The sequence below is a fragment of the Lampetra fluviatilis genome, chromosome 69 (assembly GCF_964198595.1).
Source record: "Lampetra fluviatilis chromosome 69, kcLamFluv1.1, whole genome shotgun sequence".
NCBI classification, from domain to species: Eukaryota; Metazoa; Chordata; class Hyperoartia; order Petromyzontiformes; family Petromyzontidae; genus Lampetra; species Lampetra fluviatilis.
The window spans coordinates 2,265,016-2,292,788 of record NC_136343.1 but is presented as its reverse complement, the minus strand read 5'-3'; the positions used below and the strand labels follow the sequence as shown (position 1 = coordinate 2,292,788).

At 51.0% G+C, this 27,773-nt stretch overlaps 1 protein-coding gene across 1 annotated transcript; it reads left to right on the top strand.

Annotated features, from left to right (window-relative positions):
* Positions 1-807: 807 nt before the first annotated feature.
* On the top strand, positions 808-10,820 carry LOC144952732 (E3 ubiquitin/ISG15 ligase TRIM25-like). Its single transcript, XM_078883224.1, has 6 exons — positions 808-1,368; positions 2,636-2,731; positions 6,860-7,093; positions 7,368-7,390; positions 8,510-8,604; positions 10,270-10,820. Exons 1-6 carry the CDS (start codon positions 808-810, stop codon positions 10,818-10,820), a joined length of 1,560 nt encoding a protein of 519 aa, XP_078739350.1.
* Positions 10,821-27,773: the final 16,953 nt, after the last annotated feature.

The window sequence follows — 27,773 nt, the reverse complement described above, 5'->3', positions numbered from 1 at the left end:
AGAACTATCTGTCTGCTAATATGTCTGTCTATAGTTTTCTGGTTAGATTTTATGTCGCTATTTCATTATACCTGATGATGATTGCTTGAGTTGCAATCGAAACGTCGTATTCTATTATTTAATTTAATTTATTATTTTATCTTTAGGCGTGACTTAACCGAAAGAACCAAATAATAATGGACCATTTTAATTTCTCTTCTTGGTTCAGAAGGTATTGGTCATTTTGGGAGACCTAGAAAACATGCTAGACTGTGGCTGTCAGCACCAGGGTTGAGAACCACTGCTGTGAAGATGCAGCAGTGTATACTATGATGCTAGTTTGTTTAGACTTTTTTCGAAGCCATTAAAGATTATCCATTGCACACACAATGTCCAATAGAGGTGAGTTGAGGTGAGGTGACATGAGTTGAGGTAAGGGGAGTTGAGTTACGATGAGGTGTGTGAGGATGAGGATTTGAGACGAGGTGATCCGAGTCTTATTAAGCCACCCCTGGAGTGGAGACGTCTGTACTCGCTCACACGTCAACACATTCCAGGGCACGCATCGTGACATGCCAATCAAACTGAAAGACGTCTTGCTTGTCACCTATTAACGTGGCTTGTTCCTCGTTCAGCGTCTGAGACGCAGCCAGATACTGCCTGAGATACAGACAGAGACTGCCTGAGATACAGACAGATACTGCCTGATATACAGACAGACTGCCTGAGATACAGAGACTGTCAGAGCTACAGCCAGACACTGCCTAAGCTACATCCAGACACTGCCTGAGCTTCAGCCAGTGCCCATCTGAGTGGAGCCACAGGACCATGGCGAGAACAGCTCCCAGTAGTCACGAGGCTCCAGGGGAGTTGACCTGCCCCATCTGCCTGGACGCGTTCCGCTGCCCCTGCACGCTCAGCTGCGGCCACTCGTTCTGCCTCAAGTGCGTGGAGGGCGCCTGGGATGTGGCCAAGTCCTTCTCCTGCCCCCAGTGCCGAGTGACCTTCTCTTGGAGGCCCCAGCTGAACAAGAACTTCACGCTCGCCAACCTGGTGGAGCAGCGCAGTGCTGCAGAGAAAATGGCCACCGTGGTCTTGTGTGACTTCTGTAACGATGGCACGACTGCTGCCTTGAAGACCTGCCTCAGGTGTGATACCTCCTACTGTGTGACTCATGTAAAGCATCATCAGGAGAACGCGAAGTTCAGAGACCACATTCTGGTGGCTCCATCCACGAATGCTGAAGAACGCAAGTGCAAGAAACACCGAATGAAGATCAAGTTTTACTGCCGACAGGAAAAGAGCTTGGTCTGCACAACCTGCATCATCGCAGGAGACCACAAGGGTCACGATGTGGCGACGCTGGAGGATGAGCACAAGACACGGGAGGTGAGATGGTCTGAGTGTGTGAGAGGGATCCTCTCCTGCGTGAAGTCATAATTTCCCAGTACGATCTGAACAATAATATCCAACTAAATATTATATAATTCCTTTCTCAGCTGCCCATTGTTTCTTAAAAAAATTAACAACGTTGGTTTAATATAAAGTATGCTGAGGTTATCATAGTGCAGAAATAATACAACCACATGTTATGATCAATCCTGTTATATGACAAATATATAAATGTGCTCTTCGTATATTTTAATAAAACTGAAGGACTTACGTGCGTAGAATGTGTTCTCAAAATGACGTGAGTGCATAGACCATGGTTCGAATACAAAAGCAGTCTAAAGAGGAGCATTCACTAAAATATAAACGAAATGTAAAACGACTGGGACTGCGTGAGCCGCAGTGCTCACCACTTGCTAGCCTCGTGCCATTCTGTCCCAGTTTAGCGCCGCACTCTACAGACCAAGTAATTCGTGACCATACTTATATTTTCATCAAGATTCTCTCTACCAAATTTCTCCGACACTCAACAGTGACATGGCACTCTTGATTAACACTAAACTAAAACTTGTTTTATTTTACCAAGTGAAGCTCACCGAGCTATGTAGCTCCTTTGCAGAGGCAAACATGGCCACAAATGACAGCTCAAAGAAGTGGCTTATCAAGTCGAAATTCTTAGCAGCCAAATTCTCTAAACGCACGTTTTAAATGTAGAGGGAAAACCGGAGGACGTGGGCAAAAATCCATGCGACCATGGGGAAAACAAACTCCAAACATTCAGGTGTCAGGTGGGATCGAAACCATGACCTCCTGTATACCAGGCAAGGCAGATTAACATCTCGCGGCGCCTTTTCCACTCACTACTCAGAGCCCCACCCATTTATCAGGTAGCCTCACCCACTGCTCAGGTAGCCCCGCCTACGACTCAGGTAGCAGTGTAGAGTGATTGGGTCCACAGGCTTACGCTCCTGCGCGTGCTATCTGAGCCCAGCTATATGTATGCTGAACTTCTTTTGCACCAAACGTGGCCAACCGTGCTTATCGGAGGTGCGACGGAATGACAACTAAAGACAAAATGCTCCAGGAGGCGTGTGAGCTCCTCGTGAAATCGGTTCCCTGCAGCGCTCGCTCCCCAGCCTCCATCGCTGCACAGGGGTCACTGCAGCCTGGAGATGGAACCGTCACTGTGGAGGGGTCCGTGTGGAGCAGGGGTGAGAGGGGGCGCTCAGAGAGTGAGTGGAGTCTCCCCTGGTGACGTCTCTCACAGAAACAAGTGGGAGAGGAGACGCGGGCGGTGGAGGAGAAGAGGAGGGAGGCGGAGGAGTCCGTAAAGCGGATGGAGGCCGCTCGCAGGGACGTGCAGGTACCGCGTCTGGGCCGGACTCTGTGACCCCGTGACTCCACTCTGAGTAGGGTTTGTGATGGAGGACAACTCCATTCATTCACGTCGACTTCCATTGACTCTGAACACATCGTGGGACTAAAGACACAACGGTCAAAACGCCTCAATACCCAGGACAAGCAAATAAGTGGTTCTCATCTCCAATAAGAAACTGAATCAGTGGTGGAAATTCCACATTTTTCAGATGGGGGACCAATATCCCCAAGTGAACTGACAATTAATCTTCTGTTATAAATCTATCTATTCTGGCCAGATGAGGTGGCACATACCTGTTATCCAGTACATTGATGGCAGGGTTCATATTATATATGTTTAAAATATGTATCGCATTGTGCAAGTCACCTGAGATCAACTCCCTGCGATTACAAACATCAGTAGCGAGTAATATCTGTCAAGCCACAACAACGCAATACACTGAATGCACGCAGTGTGCTTTATACAATGTGCATATTCACGTAACCTATTCACATAGTACACTCCCATTCAGTATATTACAATGTGCTATGTGAGCATTAAAGTTCATTTGAATTTAGAAAGAGTATCCGACAAAGCACAGAGACACTTCGAGGTAAGGTCACCAAGTTGCATGTCCAGTTCTCACCGGTGCACCGATCTTATCACTTAAGATTAGAAGCTTTCGTGACTGCAAGGATTCATACTCTTAGTTCTTTCGGTAAAGTCACGTAGGTAAAAAATGAAATAAAAATTAATAAAAATAAAACAATAAAAATCACGACGTTTCGGAGGCAACACAAGTCTCCGTCATCAGGTGGGACCGTCACAGCCAGATTAGCTGCATCAAGTGAGGGAGGGATTCAAGATGTAAGCTCTTAAGTACCAGTTAAGGGAGGATGGGGGGAGGGGCTTATCAGAATGTGGTAGCCAATGAATGGAAAGTATTGGGAGGGGGGGGGGCGGGGCTAACAGAGGGACGGGATACTCGTGGTCGAGGTCAAGGACGAGTTTATGCGCAAGTCACTGTGGATGTACATAATAGGAAAGGAAAGAAAATGCCCATGTTTATACCAATGTTGGCTGCCAATAAAGAGAGTGCTGTTAAACGTTAGGGATGTTAACACTCGGTAAAGTAAAAATAGTGCCTGTCAGATAAGATGGTCCAACAATGTGTAATTAAATCTTTTTTGCATGGTTGATAACATCTTTCCAATGATTACTAAGTTTTTACCCATCATCACGGTGGAAATTATGTCTGTGTTTGTATATCTGAATGGCTTCGTGTACAAACCTTTGATGGTAGCCAGAGGGTTTGCAGAGCACTTTAGTCTCGGAGAAAACAATCTCATGAGAGCCCACCGCGTTGTAGCAATGATTGGCAACGGCGGAAGACTAAATTTTGCCGTGTTTCAAATCTGACTTGTGCTCACGGACACGATCAGAGACATGACGTTTCGTTTCCCCAATGTAACAGTCACCACAGCTGCAACTCAATTTATAGACTCCAGGGTATTGCAAGTCATGGATGACATCCTTCACAGATGGAATTAGATCACGGATTTTATGTACTGTACTGAATCGGACTTGGATCTTATGTTTGTTTAGAATTTTGGAGAACTTTTTGGTCACGCCTGCTATGTATGGTAACGTGACAGTTTTGATCGGAGTTTCAAGTGGCTGTTTCTGTATGGTGGGAGAAACAGCTTGGCGGATGGTGCGTTCAGAGTATCCGTTCATCCTGAGGGCCCAATGTACATGTCTCAATTCACTGGCCAGGTGGTGTTGGTCAGAAATGCCATGAGCTCTGTGGTATAGCGTTTTGATGAGAGAATTCTTTTGAGATGGGTGGTGGTGGGAATCTGGTTTCAAGTAGGAATCTGTGTGGGTGGCTTTCCTGTAGACAGAATGTCCCAAGGATCCGTCAGGTCTCCTCTCAAACAGAATATCTAAGGATGGTATTTTGCCATCTATCTCCATTTCCTGGTGAATCTGATGGATGGATGTCTGGAATTGATGTGGTCCAAGAAGTGGTTCATCGCTGGGAGGCCATGTGGCCAAATGACGAAAGTGGCATCCATATACCTCTTCCACAGGGAAGGACGCAGGGTGGATGTCTGGATGGCGTCTGATTCAAACTTTTCCATGAACATGTTGGCTATCACTGGTGACAAGGGGGAGCCCATAGGGGTACTCTCATTCTGTTTGTAGAAGGTGCCATTCCAGGTAAAATAAGTGTCGGTGAGGCAATGCCTAACCAGCGCAGGCACATCCGAATTCAATCCATGTTGGACCAAGTACTCAATTATTGTTAGGGTGTCAGGCACTGGAACTTTGGTAAACAGAGATACTACATCAAAACTGACGAGAATATCATCAGGAGATAGTACCATGTCCTTGACCAAAGAGACTAGTTGGGTTGAGTTGAGTACTGCCGAAGAGGTCTTGCCTGTGAAGGGAAGTAGAGTATCTGATAGAAAACGGGCTAGTTTGTAGGTAGGGGAGTTAATCGTTGACACGATGAGTCGTAGCGGGGTGCCTTCTTTATGGATCTTGGGAAGACCATAGAGTCTGGGAGGTCTAGCAGCCGAGGGTTTTAGAGAGGGACGTTTAGTTGTTTCGATTAGGGAAGTCGAACTAGTGATGATCCTGTTGGTTTTTGTCGTTAGGTTGTTAGTAGGATCGCTTTTAATTTTGGAGTAACTACCATCATTAAGTAGGTCCAGGATTTTGTTGTTGTATGCTTCTTTATCCATGATGACCGTGGCATTGCTCTTGTCTGCCGAGAGGATGACTATATCATCTCTCTTTTTTAAGTTCACGAGTTCAGAGCGTTCGTTTTTGCTAATGTTACTAGTGGGTTTCTTAGCATTCTTAAGAATCGTGGCTATTTCAGCTCTTGCTACATCCGCATGGATGTGTCGTATGCCTCTGAGGGCAACATCAACCTGAGAAATGACATCCTTTACTGGTATATATTTAGGGGTGACAGCGAAATTTAGTCCTTTGGCCAGTACCGTTTTCAGATTGTCAGAAATTGGTATGTTACTCGGATTAATAACAGTCTTGTTATTAATCCGAGTAACATTTGTGGAAAGTATCGGGAGGGAGGGGGGGGCAGGACTTTACCGAGTGTTAACATCCCTAACGTTTAACAGTACTCTCTTTATTGTCAGCCAACATTGGTATAAACATGGGCATTTTCTTTCCTTTCCTATTATGTACATCCACAGTGACTTGCGCATAAACACGTCCTTGACCTCGACCACGAGTACCCCGTCCCTCTGTTAGCCCCTAAGAGTATGGATCTTATCACTGCCCAGTCACGAAACCCAGCTCTCGTGTCCAGTCCCAGATGGGCTTGTTTTATGGTAGGAATACAGCTTGGAAGCGTTGCTAATCAGGCAGCTTCAATGATGACCTTTACCTTTGTCACTCTGCTCGCATTACACACACCTTGCGCAACTCTACGAAAATATGGTGTTCATATTTAATTACAATTTAAATTCCTTATTTTTCTCATATTTGTGATGTACTATTTGCGATTGAGTCCTGTGTTATTTTCAGGGTTATGAAAGATGACAAATCAAGATTGACAATTGTATTGTTTATTGGCTGCAATGGCCGTGATTCACAGGACGTTGTTCATCCTCCATCAGGTCACCTGGGTTACAGGTCAAATCGTCTCCCATAGTATGGGTTGCATGGCCACAGTGGCAAGAGTGTGGATTGACGTTAATGCATCTTTATAGGTCTCGATGGGTCTCTGTGTATCTCTGAGTGTCTCCATGGGTTTAGTATACAGTCCATAGTTTGGGTTGTAAGACCACAGTCATACTGTCCTGGATTGACTCAAATGGGTCTCTATGTGTCTCTATTTGTCTCCATGTGTCTCTGTGTTTCTCTATGGGTCTCTATATCTGAGTCTCTATGTGTCTCTACGGATCGCGAGGTATATCTATGGGTCTCTATAGGTTGACTTTATTGCCCGTAGTTTGCATTGTATGGCCACAGTCGCTTTTACATTTATGATTCAGGAAAGAGTGGTGTAAACGCCACCTCCCTAAGACATAGATCAACCGTTGCGAGATTAACTCCGTTAATTATTTAATACAAACAAACCACACGCCCTGGCAGAGATCGATGACCGGGGTGAGGCAGCGAATCAATGGCGAGTTCGCCCGCATGAGAGCAGCTCTGGACGAGGACGAGAAGGCAGCTCTGGCTCGTGCGGCCAAGAAGGAGCGCGAGCTGCTGACCCAGATCGAGAAGAACATCGCTCACTACCAGCGCGAGATTGGGGAGCTCCAGGCAGCAGCCACTCGCCTGCAGGCCCTAACGCAGGAGAGGGACTCGCTCGCATTCCTACAGGTGAGCGATGAGTCTCCAGTGTCGCTATTTGTGCAGAGCCATCGGCAGCGTCAAAGTTGAGGCTCCTGAATGAGGTTTTCACATCGACTGCGCTTTGTCACGCTCGGCCTGAGCTTTCGCCCAGTCCTTGCGTGCCGTTGTCCCCAATCACGAGGTCATAAGCCAAGACTTTGTAGTGTATATTCCACCAGCGGTGTTGCAGTGGGAACTCCACTGATCCCATAGGAATGTAGGCAGAGATACAGTAACGCACCGCTCTCTCTATCTCCCACAGAGGTACCTGGAGGAGACGCGCAGGTACAAACGACGATCACTCACGACTCGACACACGACAACATGGGACTGAGTGTGAGGCGCGGGCAGTGAGACACTGGCTGTTTGTGGGGATGCTGTGTGTGTGATGATGCTGTCTGTGGTGAAGCTGTGAGTGGTGGTGCTGATTGTGATGATGCTATGTGGTGATGATGTGAAATGTGAGTGGTGATGCTTTGTGATGATCCTGTGTAACACAATTTTTGTCCCTGGGTAGTAAGTGTTATTTAGTAATTGTTTATGCTTATAAAGTATAGAAAATGGCTATTATTCCCCACAAACATTGTTTTTGTGACCAGGACAGTGATATTTAGAAATTGACCTATTTTCAATGAGAAAACGGGCGAATTTGTGTCTTTTCGTTCACATAAAGTCAGAAAAAAACAACATATTAATCAAAATTTACATATATTTATCCTAAAGTAATACAAAAATGACTACAAAATATTTAGAAGTGAGTAGTTTTTCTAGATTTACGATTATACTGTAAATCACTTTGACGAATCAATTTAAAAAATCTTAACAAATTTTATAACATTAAATTCCGAGCAACAATTTTCCATCTTACCTTCCAGAAACGTTTTTGCATTGTTCGCAGGTGAAATTAGGTGCCCAGGGTTTGTCTTGATCCTCGACAGGCATGCTGAAATATGCCTTGTAGGCCTCACACATCTTAGCAGATGCTTCCACAGGGTACTTTTTCGCTCTTGTCTTAATAAATTGGCCGCAGACATAGCAAAATGCGTCTGCCGGATGCTTGCAGCCTCTTGATGCCATCTCAGAAAAATGCAGATATGTATCCACTTAGGCAGCTGGAACTAAACTGAACTGGTGGGCTTAAGGTCCTTGTATTTATACCATTTGTTTTACTGGAAAGTTCCAGTATGTTCTAGAAGTTACTCAGTACTGAATCTATTTGGAATGTTTTGGAAAATAGGTAAATTTCAAAATATCAATGTCCTGGTCACAAAAGCAAAGTTTGTGGGAGTAGCCATTTTCTGTACTTTTGAGGCATAAGCAATTAGGAAATAACACTTACTACCCGGGGACAAAAACAATTATGTTATTTGTGAGAAAGTGGCCGTGTCTGCTCTGTTTTCACAGGACAGGGAGGGTTAGAACGGCTCAACCCTCAGCTCCCAGCCAAGAGGCCATTGCCTCACTTAAAGTCCTGGAGACAACTACTGTCAAGTTCATGTGTGAGTTATTCAGTGTGAATCATGGGTGATGGGGGCCATCTTGACAACAGATGAACTCCGTGTTTGTGCTCGAGATCAACTCACCCTCAAATAATTACGTGGTGTTGTGTAAACATCACCACGAGGTAGACAAAGTCGGCCATGCATAGTGCTGGCCACCCACCCCCTCGTGTGTCGTGCCAGCCTTCAATGGCGCTGATTTGCCCCAACAGTCTGTAAAGGCTAGGCGGGGGATATTTCTTTGTTTACATCATGGAACCTGATGCGTTGTGTAAACAAAATCGTCACTAGGGAGACAAAGGTGGTCGGGCATGGTGCTGGCAACCCACCTCGTGTGCCATGCCAGCCTTCATAGACTCTCACGGAGAGCATTTGTCCCAATAGTCTGTGAAAGCTACATAGGGGATCTCTGTCTTTGTTCACATCCCATTCCTGGACCCTACTGAGGATGGTGGTAATGATGCTGATGTTAGTGATAATGTGAGTGATGGGAATGGTGATGGCATTGGTGATGGTGTTCGTCGTGATGAAGGCAGTGACGGTCGTGGTGATGGTAATGATGGTGACATTGGTGATAATATAGGTGATGGTTGTGAGGGTTTTGCTGATGGCGCTCATGGTAGTAGTGATGATGATATTGGTTATGGTGATAATTGTAGTGATGGTGGTGACCATGGTTTTGATGGTCGTTGTGATGGTTATGATGCTGATCGTGTTGGTGATGTTGGTGATAGTGATGAAGATGTTAGAGATTGTGATGGGGATAGTGGTGATGGTCGAGGTGATGGTAGTGATAGAGGCGGTGATTGTGTGGTGCTAGTGGTCGTGATGATGATGGTTATGATGTTGCTGATGGCGATGTTGATGTTCATAGTGTTGATGATGGTGGTTGTTTATGTTGTTGTCATCGATGATATTGATGGCGAGAATGTTTGGTGATGATGTTTGTGATGTTATCGGCCAGTCATCTCAGTCGACCCATGGCACCTGGGTCTGCCCCTGACCTCCTGCCAGTGGGTGTTCTACACTTCACGTGGCCTCAACGTTCACAAGCGCCGTTGTGACGTCACCGCCACTTAGTGGCGAATGGCGGTTATTGTTGTTGGTAATGATGCTGATGTTGGTGATAATGTGAGTGATGGGAATGGTGACGAATTTGGTGAGTGATGGTGTTGGTCTTGGTGATCGTAATGATGGTGACATTGGTGATAATATAGGTGATGGTTTTGCTGATGGCGCTGATAATAGTCGTGATGATATTGGCTTTGGTCATAATGGTAGTGATGGTCGTGATGGTTATGATGCTTTTCGCGTGGGTGATGGTGATGAAGATGTTAGGGATGGTGGTAATGGGGATAGTGGTGATGGTCGAGGTGATGGTATGGTAGTGATAGTATGGTAGTGATGGTGCTAGTGGTGGTGATGATGATGGTTGTGATGTTGCTGATGGTGATAGTGATGTTGCTGATGTTCATAGTGTTGATGGTGATGTATATGTTGTTGTCATCGATGCTATTGATGGCGAGGATGGTTGGTGATGGTGATGTTTGTGATGTTATTGTTGATGGTGAAATGATGGTTGGTGATGGTAATGTTGATGGTGGTGATGGTGGATAATGGTGATGATGTTGTTTTGTAGTGATGTTGCGATCACTCTTATCACAGATGGATGCTCACCGACTCTGGAAACAACCTCTGCTCATAACCAACTCCAGATGTCCTCGGATCTCAGGACGATGACAGCAGTCCTTGCCTCCCAGGGTCGCCCCGATCACCCACACCGGTTTGATTACTGGTCACAAGCCCTGTGCTGTGAGAGCTTCTCGTCGGGCCACCACTACTGGGAGGTGGACGTGGGGGACGCGCGGTGGTGTCGGGTTGGAGTCGCGTACGGGACGATCCCACGGAAAGGGGAACGTGCTGCACGGCTGCTGGGAGGGAGCGACGCGTCCTGGTGTTTAGAGAAATGTGATGACAACTTCTCAGTGGTTCATGGTGGAGTGAAGACTGCACAGTCGGTGAGGGGGGCCCCCTCCCCCCGCAGAATCGGGCTTCACCTGCACTGGGAGGGGGGGCTCCTGGCGTTTTACCGCGCCGACTCCATGGAGGTGATCCACGAGGTTCGGCAGAGATTCTTGCAGCCTCTCTACCCTGGGATGTGGGTGTTGTATTGTAATGATCGATTGAAGATCGTGGATCTGAGTTGTGCATCCTGAGGATGGGGAGAGACAGAAACCCAAAAAACCGAGACAGAAACCCAAGAAATGGAGGAGAGGGAGATGGTGGGTGACTGAATGATTGAGTGAGTGCATGGTTGATTGGGTGAGATGGTGGGCGAGTAGACTTGGGAGATGGTTGGTGGGTGAGTGAGTGCATGGGTGAGTGGATTGGTGGAGTATTTGAGTTAGTGAGAGGGCGAGTGGGTAAATGATTGAGTGCTTGAGTGAGTAGATTAGTGAGTGAACGATTGAGTGCATGGGTGAGTGAGATGGTTGGTGAGTGAGTGGCTAAATGGGTCATTGGTTAAGTTAGTAAGCGAGAGGGTAGGTTGAGTGAGTAAATGATTGAGTGAGTGAGTTCAAGTGTATCGGCTGTAACCGGGTGTAGAACTCGAAAGACCAGGACAGGAGTCTCATTTGCAAGAGTGACCTGGGGCTGGGGGGGGGTCTCCAAAATAACAAAAATGACAACGTGCGCACAGGGAACAATAACGAAGCGAAAAGAAATTAGCGCAAAAAAGCAAACAACAACCACCACCGTGTTACAGACGGAACCGGAAAAAAACAGCGTCCCGAACAAACTCCCAAAATTGCAAGGGTGGAGACAGCGTCTGTACACCCAACTCACAGTCGTGTCCACGTGTCGTCTACCCAGGGCCACCTGTCCGGCGTCCAATGCGACGAAACGACGACTCCCACAGACAACACCGACAGCCCACTCTGCCCGGTCCCCCCCCCCCACCATGGTTCCTGGGTTTGTCGTCACGGAAGCGGACCGGTAGCCGCTGCAAGCTGCGCAGGGCGTAATGTGTTCAAAGCGGCTAACCCGCCGGATCATCCGGGCAGCTGCATTCTGAACTGGAGCCTCTGCACCAATCCAAGTGGAAGCTCTGCATCATAATCCAGGTGTGTTGAGACAAAGGCATGAACTAATGATTACAGGTTAGGGGTAGAAAGGAGCGCGCACAACCCTCTAAGTGTTTGTAGGTGGTAGAGATCTACTCTGAACACAGCTATGAGCTGCGAGCACACGGTCAAGCTCTGATCGAACAGCACACCGATGTTGCGTACTTTGGACACACGGAGAGGCGAGTACAACCACCGTCTTGTTGAGTGCATACTTCTAGAGATCAGTTGTAAGTTCAAAAAAGACACCCCTGCTGGGTGCTGGGAATCCTTGAGGCTGCAAACGACCTTCACTGCAGATGTGTGTATCTCTGGTTCATGCTGCCTCATCCCTTCACCCAAGAGTGGAGCGTGTGTGAGGGTTTGTACCACGATCGCCGTGCTAATTGATAATTGTTTTTGTTACCATTTTATCTGCCAACAAAACTGACCACAATACTTGCGGTCGGAATGCAAACAAAAAACACAACTCTGATAATGTATGCACTGTCCTTGAAATTGATTGGTCCACACCCGAGACAGCTTTTCTTAGAGCCTAGTCTCACACGGCCCCTCTTATACTCTCAGCGCCGCCTTGCTCCGCTCCAGCCACGCCCCCTTTCTGGAACCTTCTATCGGGTTCCCGGGGATTCCCGATGGGCCCCTTCTGTGACCTTTCCCCGAGATGTCCCCCTGTTGTGTATATCGTGGCCTGCTGAATAGAGCACTGCCGAACACCTCAGTTCCCCCTTTTCACCAGCAGCCAGCGCTATGCTACTACACTTGGACCCGGCTTGTATCTATGTTGTGAGGATGCACCGATACCAGAACACCATGTTCATAATTACAAGCCCATGGATTGCACAGAAGTCTAGGAGGCTCCTACCGTATTATTGAGCTAGTTTGGCCCATGCCTTCTGGTCGCTCTAACCCAGGTGTCTGCTTCATGACCCGCTCGGGTATTAAAGTCACCCAACAGGATGACTCTATCCTGGGGGGCCACTTTAGCTCTCACCTGGGACAGCAGGTTATAAAAGGCATCGGACTCATCGGCCTTCTCTGCATCCCTCCACTGATGTTCATCTTTGGTGGGGGCGTAAGCAACCACCACCACCATTCCTCGCCTCTTGTTGATGGGGAGGCAAGCCCACCGTAGCCTGAGACTTACAGATTCTCACACCTCACTGCCACACTCCCAAACCACCTTAATTTTTTCGCTAAAAAGAAGTGCCACTCCCTGTTGTTTCCTGCCCCGAGTGGAGAAGTGTCCACCCCTCATGATGACTGGAGCCAGAACCGGTCCACCGGATCTCCTGTATACCACAGAGGTCCAGGCATTACCGGTCCATCTCCCAGCAGTGCAGTGGCAGCCTCTCTCCCACAACGAGAGTCCGAACATTCCACGTGGCCAATCGCAGTGTTCTCCTGCTCCTGGAGAAACCCTGATGGGAGGGGGCGATGGGTTCAGTCTGGCTCTACCAGATGGGAGTGTCCCCCTGGTCTCTGGCATAAGCCTTTCGGTGTTTCCGTCGTGGTGCTTGATAGAAATAGTGTCAGGAGAAGGGGTTACCAGCCCCTAACACGCAATAATCTAGCTACATACACTCATACCACTACGGCTCACACACACACACACACAGCCTGCAGCACACTCACAACACATGACTCGCCCTGTAAACACTGTAGTTAGTGCACTACATGCTGTGCTATACAAGCTACAATGGACCAGAGACTACAGTCAACCACTACATTACGCCACGCTTCTCGAACACTGTACAGTAATCCACACGAGGGTGTATCGCACACTAATGTATAAAGTCCACCACGTTAAAAAGGAAACCATGCACACGTAAACACACAAGTACACAGACACACAGATACATAAACACACATATACACAAACGCACATATACATAAACACGCAGATACACAAACACACGGACACACAAACACACAGATACACAAACACACAGATACACAAACACAGATACACAAACACAGATACATAAACACACAGATACATAAACACACCGATACACAAACACACGGATACACAAACACACAGATACACAAACACACAGATACACAAACACACGGACACACAAACACACAGATACACAAACACACAGATACACAAACACACAGATACACAAACACACAGATACACACACAGACACAACTGTGGTGCCACGACCGCGGAGCAACTCTGCAAGCGCCGCGACTCCGTCCCGCCCCAAGCACTAAACACCCACCCGCATGCAGCGCACCCACGTAGTGTCCTGACAGGGGGTTGCCTGGCACATCGGGTTTTAATACAAATGGCCCCTAGGGGGAGAGTCCCACAGTTTCCCGGTGCCAGGAGATTGGCCGACCCCCACAGGACAGGTTACATTGCGGTGCCCCTAAATTGGCTTAACATTGTATGGGCGCAAAAAGCAGAGGTTCCCTGGGCCAACCGCAATGAGTTACTCACAACATCGGGGGGAGGATGGAGGGTGGAAGATTAGGCGTGAAGAGAAAAACCGAAGGCTCAAACTCAGTGGCGGCTCTTGCAAAATCTCTCAGGGGGGGCAAATGTTTGGATGATTGATAAGGATAAGGTCCACCCATGCAATGGATAAATTAACAGCTTAAGCATGTAAAGGCAACTTCACTTCTTTAAAATTAATGAAAAATAAAGTGACTCTTACAATACATCTTGTTTGTTTCTATACTCACTATTATTACAATCCACTCAGTTTCTTTTATTAAAGATTCCAATAGGTGGCGACAATTAATATTGTTGACTGAAACGTGCTTACGTATGATGACGTAAGCACGTTAGTGCGAGCCCTCCCGGAAGCCATAGAAAATGCATTGGAGCGCCCGCCGTTCGAAAAAAAACATCTTTGAATGTAAGTCTATGGGAACACTCTGGGCGATTCTCAGCCGTAGTGAAATCGCCCAAAAAGAGGCGGTACTCCACAGAACGTGACATGACGCTGATTGGACTATATCCAGAGGCACAGTAACGGCTAGCGTAACTCTGTGGTTGAATGACATTGGTGGTGCGTCGTCCAATCACCCTAATGAAGAAACCGCCCCTGCTCAAACTAAGAAAACGATGGTTGGAGGCATAAAGGACGCTCCAGGTGAGGGCGGGGCATCACTTGCAAATTGAAAGGTAGGCACGTGATTGTCTGCCCCCTCACCCCCCGGGCCTTTAAAGTTTAGAGTATAAAGGTGGGAGCCCCGGGATGATTGGGTTAGTTGTCTACAACCTCCGGGCCGTCACGACCCACTCCCTCCCTGCCGTCCTGCCGCTTCAAGCCACTCACAGCATCCGTGTGATGCTAGCCAGCTAGCGAGTGCTGCTGCGAGACAGTGATTGGGCAAGTCTTCTTTCGTCCTTCTCCCTCCGACTCTCTCGGCGTCCGTGGGACACCGCGAGTCCAGTTTCAAGGTACGTGGTAGGACGTGTGAGTAACTGGGTTCATAGGCAAAGTTACGCTAGGCTCTCCGCGCGAAATATTCATCCGCCGGGTAATGCGTATTGGCGCCATTAATAAACTCTAGTACAGAATATCGGTGCAGTGTGATTTCTGTGTGTGTGGGCAGAACCTCGGTGTAGTGTCTGTGATCTGTGTGTGGCGCGTCTGCGTGGAGAGACGGTGTGCCCGGCGTGAGCGCGAGCACAGGGCTGCAGGGTGGGGGTGGTGTGATTTGTTTTGAGCGTGTGCGTGAGGCGCGTGGACTGCAGCACACAGAGCCGCCGTCGTTTGCGAGTGCTCGCGCTCGCGTGCGTGTTTACACAGCGCGCTTTTCGTAGCGCGTTTACACAGTAGAAATCGCGTTAACGGTGAGGCGTGCCCTATAGCCGTCCCAGCCGTTCCTTTTCCCGCTAGCATTAGCCTCAGTTTGCTCATTGGATTAAGGCTTATCCACCTGGAGGTAGGGGTGTGTATTCATACCGCCACCGTTTATTTTCAGTTTACATTAGCATTGCGGGCACGCGGATTAGGGCTTCACCACCAGGAGTGGAACGTGCATATTCATACCGCCGCCGTTCCTTTTGGCCAGCGCCAGCTTTGTGAGGGAAAAACGCACCTGCAGGGGCGCATGCGGGCACGCCTCCGTGTTCGTTTTTGTGTGGTGGGGATCGTGTGCGTGGGGGAGATAACCCCGGGCGGTGGTGAGCCAGCCGAGTAGCGATGTCCCTCAGAGAGGGCGTTGGCGCAGGGGGGGGGGGCGATCACCCGATTGGCGGGGGCCCGGCGAGAGGCGGCCGAAGAGGAGGAGGGGGAGTGGAGGGGGTGGACGTTGTGCCCCGCCCGCTCACAGGGAGTGGGGAGGCGGACGTCGGCCCCCACACAACACCACAAATGGCACAGATACTACAGACGCACGTGTTTGCTCACAAGTACGTGGACGATTAAAATGCGCACCAAAAACTAACCTCTGAGAAAAACGTTAAACAAACGTAAACGTCAAACAATCATTAATGTTAAACAATATTTAACGTTATGGGAACCTCATTTGCCAGTAAAAATATGATAATTGTTTTTTTACCCTTCTATCTGGCAACAAAACTGACACCTTTTTAGAAGGAGTCATGTTTGCATATGTAGTGGTGGTGTTGACGTGCGCCGACTGTGACAGTGATGGATCATGTGGCGGCACGGGGTGCGGGGTTAGGCACGCGATGTGGGCGTGGTATGGACGCGCGCGCCGGGAGTGAGGGATGACGGGCGGCGCGGCGTGGGTGTTGAGGCGCGCTGACACGAGATGGGGAAAAGAGGATCGTAGCCAGCGCCGGGTGATTGGTCGAAGGGGAGGGGCTCTCAGCGACGTCCGCAGGAGGGGTATAAAGGGTTACGCGCAAGAGCACTCGGGGCAGTTAGCCAGTTAGAGATCAAAGACGGAGTGGAAGGGGTAGGGCCTGTGTGGCTCGAAGGCGAGACCGTGGGACCCGAGGTTCGACGCCCATGTGGGTCGAGACTGTGGGACCCAGGGTCGAGACGGACACCCCAGCTGGGTGTGTTCCGAGAGGCTACGGGGCGTTAGTCGCCCGTGTAGCTAAGTGGGCGTTAGTCGCCCGGGTAGCTAAGTGGCGTTAGTCGCCCGTGTAGCTAAGTGGGCATTAGTCGCCCGGGTAGCTAAGTGGGTGTTGGTCACCCGTGTAAATACAGTTGGTTCAATAAAAGAGTGTGCTACCCGTGAAGTCGTCTCCCGCCGAGTTACTACATTACAACTGGCGTCAGAAGTAAACCTGTCTTCAAGAAGGATGGACACTAGGAAGACTACCCGTACCCACGAGCGAGGTCGGGAAGACGACGGCGTACCGGGGACACCAACCTCGGGAGGAGAGGACGAGGAGTTGCCGCCGATGCAGCCCTTCGCAGAGATGGCCGGCGCTCCGCTCGCCTCCGACACCAGCCTGCAGGACGCACACTCCCGGTTGGCGGAGTTGCTGCTCGCCGCCGCTGCAATCTTGGCGGAGATCTCCGTTCCAGCGGGCGAGAAAACGGCTGCGGGGTTGGAGGAAGGAGCGAGGCTGGCGGGATCCCGCCAAAAGGCGCTTCGCGCCAAAAGTTTTGAAGTTGGCGCCGTTTTTGAGGGTCCGCCATCGTTTGGCGGGAAACATGGACACCACATGGCCGGAGACCTCCACTCAGCGCAGCCCACGTCATCAGCGCGCGCCGGAGCTCTCCATTTTGCGCCTGCAGACGGAGCCGACATTTTCTACAACCACAGCGGGGCGCGGGAAAATCTCTCCGACATCGACGACGATCGGGTCCTCCAGCAAAGATTGCCCGCGCTGTCGGCGTTCAAGGCGGATGGGGGCGACTGGGGAGCCTTCCAACGAAGATTCCTCGCACATCAGGAAATGTCGGGGTGGTCCGACACCACTGCCCTGCGTGCGCTGCCGGCGATGCTCGACGACGACGCGCTTGCAGCCTTCACATCTGCTGCGAGGTCGTCCCGCTCAACGCTCCAGGCCGCACTACACCTAATGGCGAAGGTGTTCGGGCCGCCCTCCACCTGTCGCCACCAGTTCTACGATCCGCGAAAGGCGGTTGGAGAAACGACGCTCGCCTATCGTACGGCGCTGCTCGCCTTGGCGGATGCAGCTTTTCCCCGCATGAACAAGGAGGGGAAGGACGCCATGGTGACGGAGCAGCTGCTGGCGTTGGCTCACTATTTGGGAGTCCCCATTAATGTGGCGGACGAGATGGACATTTGTTCCCTGGGGATCGCCACGAGCATTCATGCCTACGAAGTCCTCAAGCGAAAGTCGACGGTCGTCTGTGCATTGGCGGGGAACGGGCCACCGACCGCCACGGTCACCGAGCCTCAGCCTGCTGCGGCTCGGGAGGAGGCTTTCACCGTATCGAGACCGGGGGACTGGAGGACGGGGGGTCGTTCGCCCACACGCTCATCCCGCAAGCTGGAGCAACCGAAACCTACGACGTCCCTCATCGTCTGCTACAACTGCGGGCTTCGGGGTCACGTCGCGTCCGGGTGCCGGGCTCGGCGTCAGCGCGCCGCGGGACCACGTCCGGACGAGGACCAGGGCCACAAGCCGTCCCAGCTAAACCCGGCAAGTCGCGGCACCTCACACGCTCGGTCCACGCACGGGGCACGTTCGGGTCCGCGTATGGGCACCGGGGGTTCGGTCCGGTGAGGGGGGTTCGTACACGGCCCGAATGCAGTTCAATGGTCCGAATTGGCCCATAGGATGGTGGCTGCGTCGGCCGGGTCGTCCGTGGTAACGGGCTTTATTGACGGGGTTGAGGTCCGGGTGCTTGTGGATACGGGTGCGTCGGCCACTATCATTTCGGACCTTATTTATAACATTCTTCCCGTCCAATGTCGACCCCTTCTGCCTGTAGACGTGCCATTTTACGCGGCGAATGGGGGTTCCTTGGGGATTATCGGCCAGATTCGGGCGTCTATTTGTATTGGCGATATCAAATTGGCGGGTCCTATTTTTGTATCATCATCGCTGGCCGTTCCTTGTTTGCTAGGCACGGACTTTCTGTCTAAAATGCCCATCAAAATTCTCATAGATCAGGCCTGCATCGAGCTTCCATCGGGTCGGCGGGTTGCGTTTTTGACGAGTCCTACTAAGATACGCACGGTTTATGCGACGGTGCAGGCGTTGGCGACTCGGACCGTACGGGTGCCCCCGGGATCGCAAATGTTGGTACCCCTTCGGTTGAGGAAACCCCTCAAGGTGGAAGCGGGGGCACAGGGAGTTCTGTTGGGGCCGTCTAATAGGGCACAAGGGGGCCTCGGGTTGGCGGTAGCTCAGACCATGGTGAGGGGGGACAGTGAGCCGTTCGTTATGGTCCTGAATACGGGGTCGCGGCCGGCCGTGATTACACAGGGAACGGTGCTGGCTCACGCCGCGCCGCTTCCCGAAGTGGAACAGCTCGTTGCTCACACAGATTCGGGTACCGATACGCATCCTCAAAGCGAGGAGGGGACTGAGTGGTTGGACTCGTTGTGCGCCGGGTCTGGTAACTTGTCCAGTGTGCAGTTGGGAGCATTGCGGGCCTTGCTGCTTGAGTTCGCTGACGTGTTTAGCAGACACAAATATGATATTGGCTGCACAGACCTTTTGCGCCACCACATAGCTACGGGGGACGCGGCCCCCATTCGACAGAATCCCTTTCGGCTCAGCCCGGCCGAAAAGGAGCATGTGCAATCGGCGGTTAATGACATGTTGGCGGCAGACATCATTTCGCCCTCCTCCAGTCCGTGGGGGGCTCCCATCGTCCTTGTTAAAAAACAGGACGGATCCTTGCGCTTCTGTGTCGATTTCCGCCGCCTAAACAAAATCTCGATGGCCGATGCTTATCCTCTCCCCAGAATGGATGAGTCGCTGGATGCCTTGGCGGGAGCACAGTTTTTTTCGACGCTCGATTTGCTTTCGGGTTTTTGGCAATTGCCCCTCGATGACGAATCGAAACCTAAAACCGCTTTCCGGACACCGGGTGGCCTATTTGAATTCAATCGTTTGCCCATGGGCTTACATTCCGCTCCCGCCACGTTCCAGAGGCTCATGGAATTGGTTTTGTCAGGTCTCCAATGGGACACCTGCTTGATCTATCTCGATGATATCATCGTTTTCAGCCGGACTTTTGAGGAACACCTCCAGCGGTTGAGAGGGGTGTTCCTCAGGATGCGTTCTGCCAAGCTTAAATTTAAACCGGCTAAATGTTTCCTGCTTCGGGAATCGGTCAGGTACTTGGGCCATATAGTTAGTCGGACAGGGATATCGACAGACCCTGCTAAGACGAAATGCGTCAGCTCGTGGCCAACGCCAACCTCGGTCACTGAAGTCCGCAGCTTCATAGGATTCGCTTCCTATTACCGACGTTTTGTTAAACAGTTTGCCACCATAGCCAGGCCCCTACACGCTTTGACGGCTAAAGGTGTGCGCTTTCACTGGGGGCCCGAGGAGGAGGCTGCCTTCTGCTCCCTTCGTGACGCCTTGGTGCAGGCTCCCCCCCTGTGTTACCCCGATTTTACGCAGCCGTTTTTGCTCGATACGGATGCCAGTGACACGGGTATCGGGGGAGTGCTCTCACAGGTGGTCGGGGGTGTAGAACGGGTGGTCGCCTACGGTAGCAGGGTCCTGTCCCCTGCGGAACAACGCTACTGCGTGACACGTCGTGAATTGCTGGCAATTGTATTTTTCATACAGCAATTCAGGCCGTATCTTTACGGGCGTCATTTTACGGTTCGTACGGACCATGCGGCTCTCCAATACGCGATGCGGGTGGCGCAGCCGTCCGGCCAATTGTCCCGATGGCTGGAGGTCCTTCAGGACTACCAATTCACGACAATTTACCGCAAGGGTTTGCGCCACTCGAATGCGGATGCCTTGTCGCGGTTGCCACCGCGCAAGGAATGCGCGTGCCTGCTGGGATCGGCGCGGTGTAGACCTCCTGTCGCCGTATCCGGGGAAGTTGTGCTCGCCGCCACTCACACTACGGGAGTCGACGCTCCCGCGGAGAAGGACTCGCTGTTAGCGTTACCTCTCATCGAGTGGGGCCGTCTTCAGATGGCCGACAGCTCCCTACTCACGCTACGTCGGAAGGTTGACGCGTCGGAAGGGGGGGAAACGCGGCTGGGTTCCTGGGTGTGCAGGCAGGGCCTCTTGATGAAGTGGGACAACATGTCCCGGCGTCACGCGCTCGTTGTGCCTTTTGCCATGCGGGGTAGAGTCGTCCTGGCTGCCCATGAACGCCTCATGCATCTGGGTTTTCACAAAACGCTCGCCCTAGTTCAGCGAGACTATTATTGGCCGGGGATGGGCAACGACGTGGCGAACATTCTTAAGGGTTGTGTAGGGTGCAACCAGAGGAAACCGCCACCGATTGCGGCTAATTCGCCACTGCAATCCATTCAGGTTTCGCGCATAAACGAATTGGTTGCGTTAGACATCTTGGGGCCCTTTCCCGCTACACCCAGGGGAAATAAGTTCCTGCTGGTTGGCGTAGAGTATTTCACACGCTGGCCCATGGCATGGCCACTCGCCAACCAGTCGGCTGCGGCGGTGGCGGACGCCTTTGTCCAAGGTTATGTCATGGACAAGGGCGCCCCCGAACGCTTGCTGACGGACCAAGGGAAAAATTTTGAGAGCGGTTTGTTGCGCGAGGTGTGCGACCCGTTGGGTGCAAAGAAGGTGCGTACCTCCCCGTACCACCCGCAGACTGACGGAATGGTTGAACGTCTGAACAGGACGATTACGTCTATGCTGTGCCAACAGGTCTGTGACGATCAGGTGGATTGGGACTTACAGGTACCGGGGGTACTCGCGGCCTATAGAATGGCCCCTCATGCGGCGACGGGGTTTTCCCCATTTTTTCTTATGTACGGGCGGGAGGCCGATCCGGCCATGGATGTCCAGCTGGGGATTTCCCAGCCACGTGCAAAATCTAAATTGGCAGACCACATCAAGTTTAATATCGCCAGATTGGCTGAAGCGCGAGAGGCTGCGAGATTGAATTCGCGGTCTCGGCAGATTGCGAACGAGAGATTGCATGCACGGAGAGTGCATACGCACGATTGGAAACCAGGCGATAAGGCCTGGCTGCATTGTCCACATGCACCGTTGGCTACGTCCCCCAAATTGTTGAGGCCATGGAGGGGACCGGTGGAAATTGTGCGGGTTGCACGACCCCAGAGTGTACTGATTAAATGGGAAAAACGCCGTTGGTACGTGCACGCCTCCCGACTGAAACCCTACGCGGCACCGCGTGACCCCGCTTTGTGCCGTAGCGACCGGGCGTGTGACGTGACCGTCGACTCGGGGGGGGATGTGTCGCAGGCTGATCCTCACGTGTCTCCACCTGACCCACCCCCAGGTGACTCGGGCTTGACGGCTGCAGACCGTCGGGAGCCGGAACCCCGCTGCACGCGTGGATCCCCGATGCCTGGCCCGTGCCTTCCTGAACCGCCGGAACCATCGGGCGGTCAACCACGTCGGGTGCCATACGACGGACCGGCTAGGCGGACTCGAGCTAGGACACGACACTTTTTGTGAAAAAAAAAAAAAAATTTTGGTGTTCCCTCTTCTTCAAACCTGAGCTCGCCGCCGTGTTCCCCCTCTCCCGGGGTAATGTCCCGTTCAAGGGATGCTCGGAAGGAGGGGGACGCTACACGAGCCGAGGAAACACATTTTTTTCCGCATACACATTTATTGTTGTCACTCGCCGGATTGTACATATTGTCTTGTTGCTGTAGTGGCATTTGCAGATCCTTGCGGACTGCGGCGTTCGTGTTGTGTTATGTTGTGTGGTTATGGTTGTTGTTGTGTTACGGGGCACACATGGGGGATAAGGGAGTGTTGTTATTTTGTAGCAGCTGGGTCGGCTGCGAGCTATGTGGTAGGGGGTGATGTAGTGGTGGTGTTGACGTGCGCCGACTGTGACAGTGATGGATCACGTGGCGGCACGGGGTGCGGGGTTAGGCACGCGATGTGGGCGTGGTATGGACGCGCGCGCCGGGAGTGAGGGATGACGGGCGGCGCGGCGTGGGTGTTGAGGCGCGCTGACACGAGATGGGGAAAAGAGGATCGTAGCCAGCGCCGGGTGATTGGTCGAAGGGGAGGGGCTCTCAGCGACGTCCGCAGGAGGGGTATAAAGGGTTACGCGCAAGAGCACTCGAGGCAGTTAGCCAGTTAGAGATCAGAGACGGAGTGGAAGGGGTAGGGCCTGTGTGGCTCGAAGGCGAGACCGTGGGACCCGAGGTTCGACGCCCATGTGGGTCGAGACTGTGGGACCCAGGGTCGAGACGGACACCCCAGCTGGGTGTGTTCCGAGAGGCTACGGGGCGTTAGTCGCCCGTGTAGCTAAGTGGGCGTTAGTCGCCCGGGTAGCTAAGTGGCGTTAGTCGCCCGTGTAGCTAAGTGGGCGTTAGTCGCCCGGGTAGCTAAGTGGCGTTAGTCGCCCGTGTAGTTAAGTGGGCGTTAGTCGCCCGGGTAGCTAAGTGGCGTTAGTCGCCCGAGTAGCTAAGTGGCGTTAGTCGCCCGAGTAGATAGTCGAGTAGCTAAGTGGGCGTTAGTCGCCCAAGTAGATAGTCGAGTAGCTAAGTGGGCGTTAGTCGCCCGAGTAGATAGTCGAGTAGCTAAGTGGGCGTTAGTCGCCCGGGTAGATAGTCGAGTAGCTAAGTGGGCGTTAGTCGCCCGGGTAGCTAAGTGGCGTTAGTCGCCCGTGTAGCTAAGTGGGTGTTGGTTAGCTAAGTGGGCGTTAGTCGCCCGGGTAGCTAAGTGGCGTTAGTCGCCCGAGTAGCTAAGTGGGTGTTGGTCACCCGTGTAGCTAAGTGGGTGTTGGTCACCCGTGTAAATACAGTTGGTTCAATAAAAGAGTGTGCTACCCGTGAAGTCGTCTCCCGCCGAGTTACTACATTACACATAGACCGCAATACCTGCAGTCATAATACAAACAAAAGAACATAACTCTGATAATGTGCACTGTCCTTGAAGTTGATTGGTCCACACCCGAGACAGCTTTCCTTAGAGCCTAGTCTCACATGGGTTGGACCAGATGACGCCAAAATGCGCACGTGAGACTAGGCTCTAAGGAAAGCTGTCTCGGGTGTGGACCAATCAACTTCAAGGACAGTGCACATCATCAGAGTTATGTTCTTTTGTTTGTATTATGACTGCAGGTATTGCGGTCTATGCAAACATGACTCCTTGTAAAAAGGTGTCAGTTTTGTTGCCAGATAGAATGGTAAAAAAAAATTAACAATATTTAACGCTACATAAATGGACACGAATAAACATCTAGATACATACATCCAAATATAACGATCCCCCTGTATGGTCCACAACAGACCACGAGCACCTACCTTCACACTCACTTTCACACGTATTCCCCACCACCTCACACAGTACCACCACTACTACACAGCACCACTACAACCAAACACACTACACTATAACTCACTAAAGCACTATACACCAACAACAGCTGCCATTCGCCAGTGAGTGGTGGTGACATCACCACAACGTTTGTGCCAGGCCATGTGCACCTTGAGGCCACGTGTACCAGATGGAAATTCTTCTGGTACAGCCATAGAAGGTTTCACGAACTACGTGGTCGAAAAAGTTGTTCAATAATGTGGGAGCTAGAGGACATCCCTGTCGCACCCCAAGGTGAACAGGGAATGGCTCCGACTTCCGGCCACGTAGTTTTACACAGGCCCACTCACCATCATGAAGGTCCTTAATGATCGTGAGCACAAGGTCAGGGACTCCGAAAGCAGGAAGAATAACCCAGAGCCCAGGCATACTTATGGTATCATAGGCCTTGACCAGGTCAATAAAGCAAAGATGTATGTTTTGTTGGAATTCCCTACACCTCTGCTGTAGTAGATGGACAGAAAATATGGCATCTGTGCAGGATTACCCTTTCCTGAAACCGCATTGGGGCTCAGCAAGCCTCTCCTCAGCGTGACTCGCAAGGTGATGTTGAATAATTCTTGCCAGGACCTTTCCCGGCACACTGAGGAGTGAGATGCCCCTGTAGTTGTTATAGTCTGTGCGGTCCCCCTTCTTAAAGTGGGGGACCACCAGGGCATCCTTCTAATCCTGTCCAGTGGTCTAGACTGTTGTTATGTTTCGATTTAAAGCTTTCGTGACTGCAGGGATTCATCTTCTTGGTTCTTTTGGTAAAGTCACGTAGAAGGGAAATAATAAAAGAATAACAAATAAAACATAATAAAATACAATTCTCACGACGTTTCGGCCTCAGGTGAAGAACAGGTCTGTCGAGAAGACAGAGTCTTCTCGACAGACCTGAGGACGGCTGCTTGCGTTGTGGCCGAAACGTCGTGAGAATTATTTTATTATGATTTATTTTTATTATTTTATTATTTCCATTCTACGTGACTTTACCGAAAGAACCAAGAAGATGAATCCCTGCAGTCACGAAAGCTTTAAATCGACAGAGAACCTCTGTCTTGGAGAAGTAAATGTCATGTGAGCCCACTGAATTGTTACAGTGATCTGCCACGGCTGAGGTGTTTGTCCTACCGTGTTTCAGGTCTGCTTCATGTTTACGATGTGGTCCGAGACATGTCGTTTGGTTTCTCCAATGTAACTGCTACCACAGAGGCAACTTAGTTTGTAGACGCCAGAGTACTGTATGTCTGGAACCACATCTTTTACAGACGGGACCAGATAATGGATTTTGTGTACTGTGTTGAATCGGACCTGGATCTTGTGTTTATTCAAGATTTTGGAGATCTTTTCTGTGACCCCCGCAATGTAGGGTAAGGTGATGGTTTTGAATGACTCCTCAACATCATCCTTCTTGATGGTTGGAGTGATGGCTTTGCGGATTGTGTAGTCTGAGTAACCATTAGCCTTAAGAGCTTGGCGTACATGCTGCTTGCGTTGTGGCCGAAACGTCGTGAGAATTGTATTTTCTTTTTTTATTATTTTATTATTTCCCTTCTACGTGACTTTACCGAAAGAACTAAGAAAATGTTGTTATGTTGTCATGTAGGGCAGTCTGCACACAAACGCCGCCACCCCTCAGCATTTTGCTTGGCAGATCATCTCTGCCCGGTGCCTTTCCTGGTCTCAGACTCTGGATCGCCTTTAGTACTTCCTCAACATATGGCACCTCAGCCAGCCACTTACAGGGGGTGACTTCTTCTTCCAATATTTGAGACACCACAGCATCAGCAGGGTCATCGCCACTTTGTCCCACGATGTTTTCCATGCCGAGGGATATCCCCTCCCCCAGGACTTCAAAGAAATGCTCAGTAAATCTGCACACCTGTTCCTGGGGGTTGGAGATTGCATCACCGTTCTTTCCCTTAATGATGGTTATAGGTGTGGCGCTGCAGGTTACTTTTTTGATGGAATTAAAGAGTGATTTGTGATCGTGGGCCATTGAGGCAGACTCCATCTCCTCGGTAACCCGCGACCACCTTCCATCCTTGCAGTGCCTCACAGCTCTTCGAACTTCGAAGGCTGTGGTAAGCTTCCTCATTCTCTGACGTGGGATGCTGTAGACGGTGAGTGAGCCTATCCATTTTTCTCAGCCAGCGTGAACACGTACTCTGTCAGCCAGGGTCTCTGGAGGTCTGGACGATGTACCCCCAGCAGCTATTGCAGCTGTATGAGCCACAGTCCTAAACCTCGCCCATTTTCCCTCGACATCTGGAGGAGTGGGGGACAATGCCAACCCCAGCCGCACGCAATGATTAAATTATCGCTTGCAACGTTCATCAGCTAGCTGAGACCAGGCCACCTTGGGTTTGAATGGGGTCCTGGGTGTACACCCACCACCGGAGTGGAAGAATGGCAAGCGCATTTTGCAGATGACTAGTCGATGGTCAGTGGTCAGATCAGCTCCATGGTATAGGCTTACATCCGCTGTTCCGTCACTACGTAGTCAAGCAGATGTTTTTGCTTGGACCAACATGCATCCATGATATTGTGTTGATGCGCCGATGCCGGAACAGCGTGTTGGTAATTACAAGCCCATGGGCTGCACAAAATTCTAGCACCTTTGTTATTAAGCTGATATGGCCCATGCCTTCCAATCACTCCAGACCAGCATCATAACCAACTCGGGCATTGAAGTCACCCAACAAGATGCCTCTCTCCCCAGGGGCCACTTTAGCTAGCACCTGTGACTGGAGGTCATAGAAGCAATCTGACCCATTAGCCTTGCCTGCATCCCTCCACGGATGTTCGTCTTTGGTGGGGGCATAAGTGACCATGACCACCACCCCTCGCCTCCGGTTGATGGGAAGGTGAGCCTAAAGTAGTCTTGGGCTTCCCGCTTCCCACACCTCACCGTCACAGCGCCCACGCCGCCTTCCTTCTTTTGTTCAGAAGAAGAGCCACTCCCCGTTGTTTGGCAGTCTCCTGCCCCGAGTAGAGGACTGTCCACTCTTCATGGTGGCAGGAGCCAGAACTGGTCCACCGGACCTTCTGAATACCACAGAGATCCAGGCAGTACCAGTCCAGCTCCTGACAGAGGAGTGGCAGCCTCTCCTCCGCAGTGAGCATTCGAACATTCCACGTGGCCACCCTCAGTGGTTTTCTGTTGGTTCTGGAGGAGCCCCGAGGGTAAAGATTAAATCTCCTGGCTCTGCCAAATGGGGTTTGGCCAGGAGACGTCAGAGACGCTTGTCTCCCTGGGGCCTCCGGCACAAGCTTAATTAGATATTTTCGACGTGGGTTTGTGGTAATTGAATGTGGAGGGGTTACCAGCCCCTTGCACTCGTCCAGAGTTTCCATTTGGCCGCTGTGGTGGTTACAAAAGCCATGAGGGGAATGGCCCATATAAATTAGCCCCCCCCCCCACGGCACTGCCCATCACAGCGTTGCCGCCCGGAACTACGAGGAGGTAGGGGGTTGTTTTTTCCGGACTGTACACCACACCAATATACACTACAATGTGTTACTTTGGTTCTTGCCTACTTCTCCAGGCTCACCTTTATCGCTGCCACTATAATATTTTTGGTAAGCTAAATCACGCCCGTGTATAGTGTGGGTCGAGTCTAGTGAGAGAAATTGATACCAAAACATTGAGGCAATTCTAGAGG

Bases quoted from the DNA above. Each gene is read 5' to 3' on its own strand.
- LOC144952732 (XM_078883224.1), top strand. From the start codon at position 808: ATGGCGAGAACAGCTCCCAGTAGTCACGAGGCTCCAGGGGAGTTGACC. The intron at 7,094-7,367 runs GTGAGCGATGAG...TATCTCCCACAG, and splicing joins ACTCGCTCGCATTCCTACAG to AGGTACCTGGAGGAGACGCG. The intron at 8,605-10,269 runs GTGAGTTATTCA...CTCTTATCACAG, and splicing joins AACTACTGTCAAGTTCATGT to ATGGATGCTCACCGACTCTG.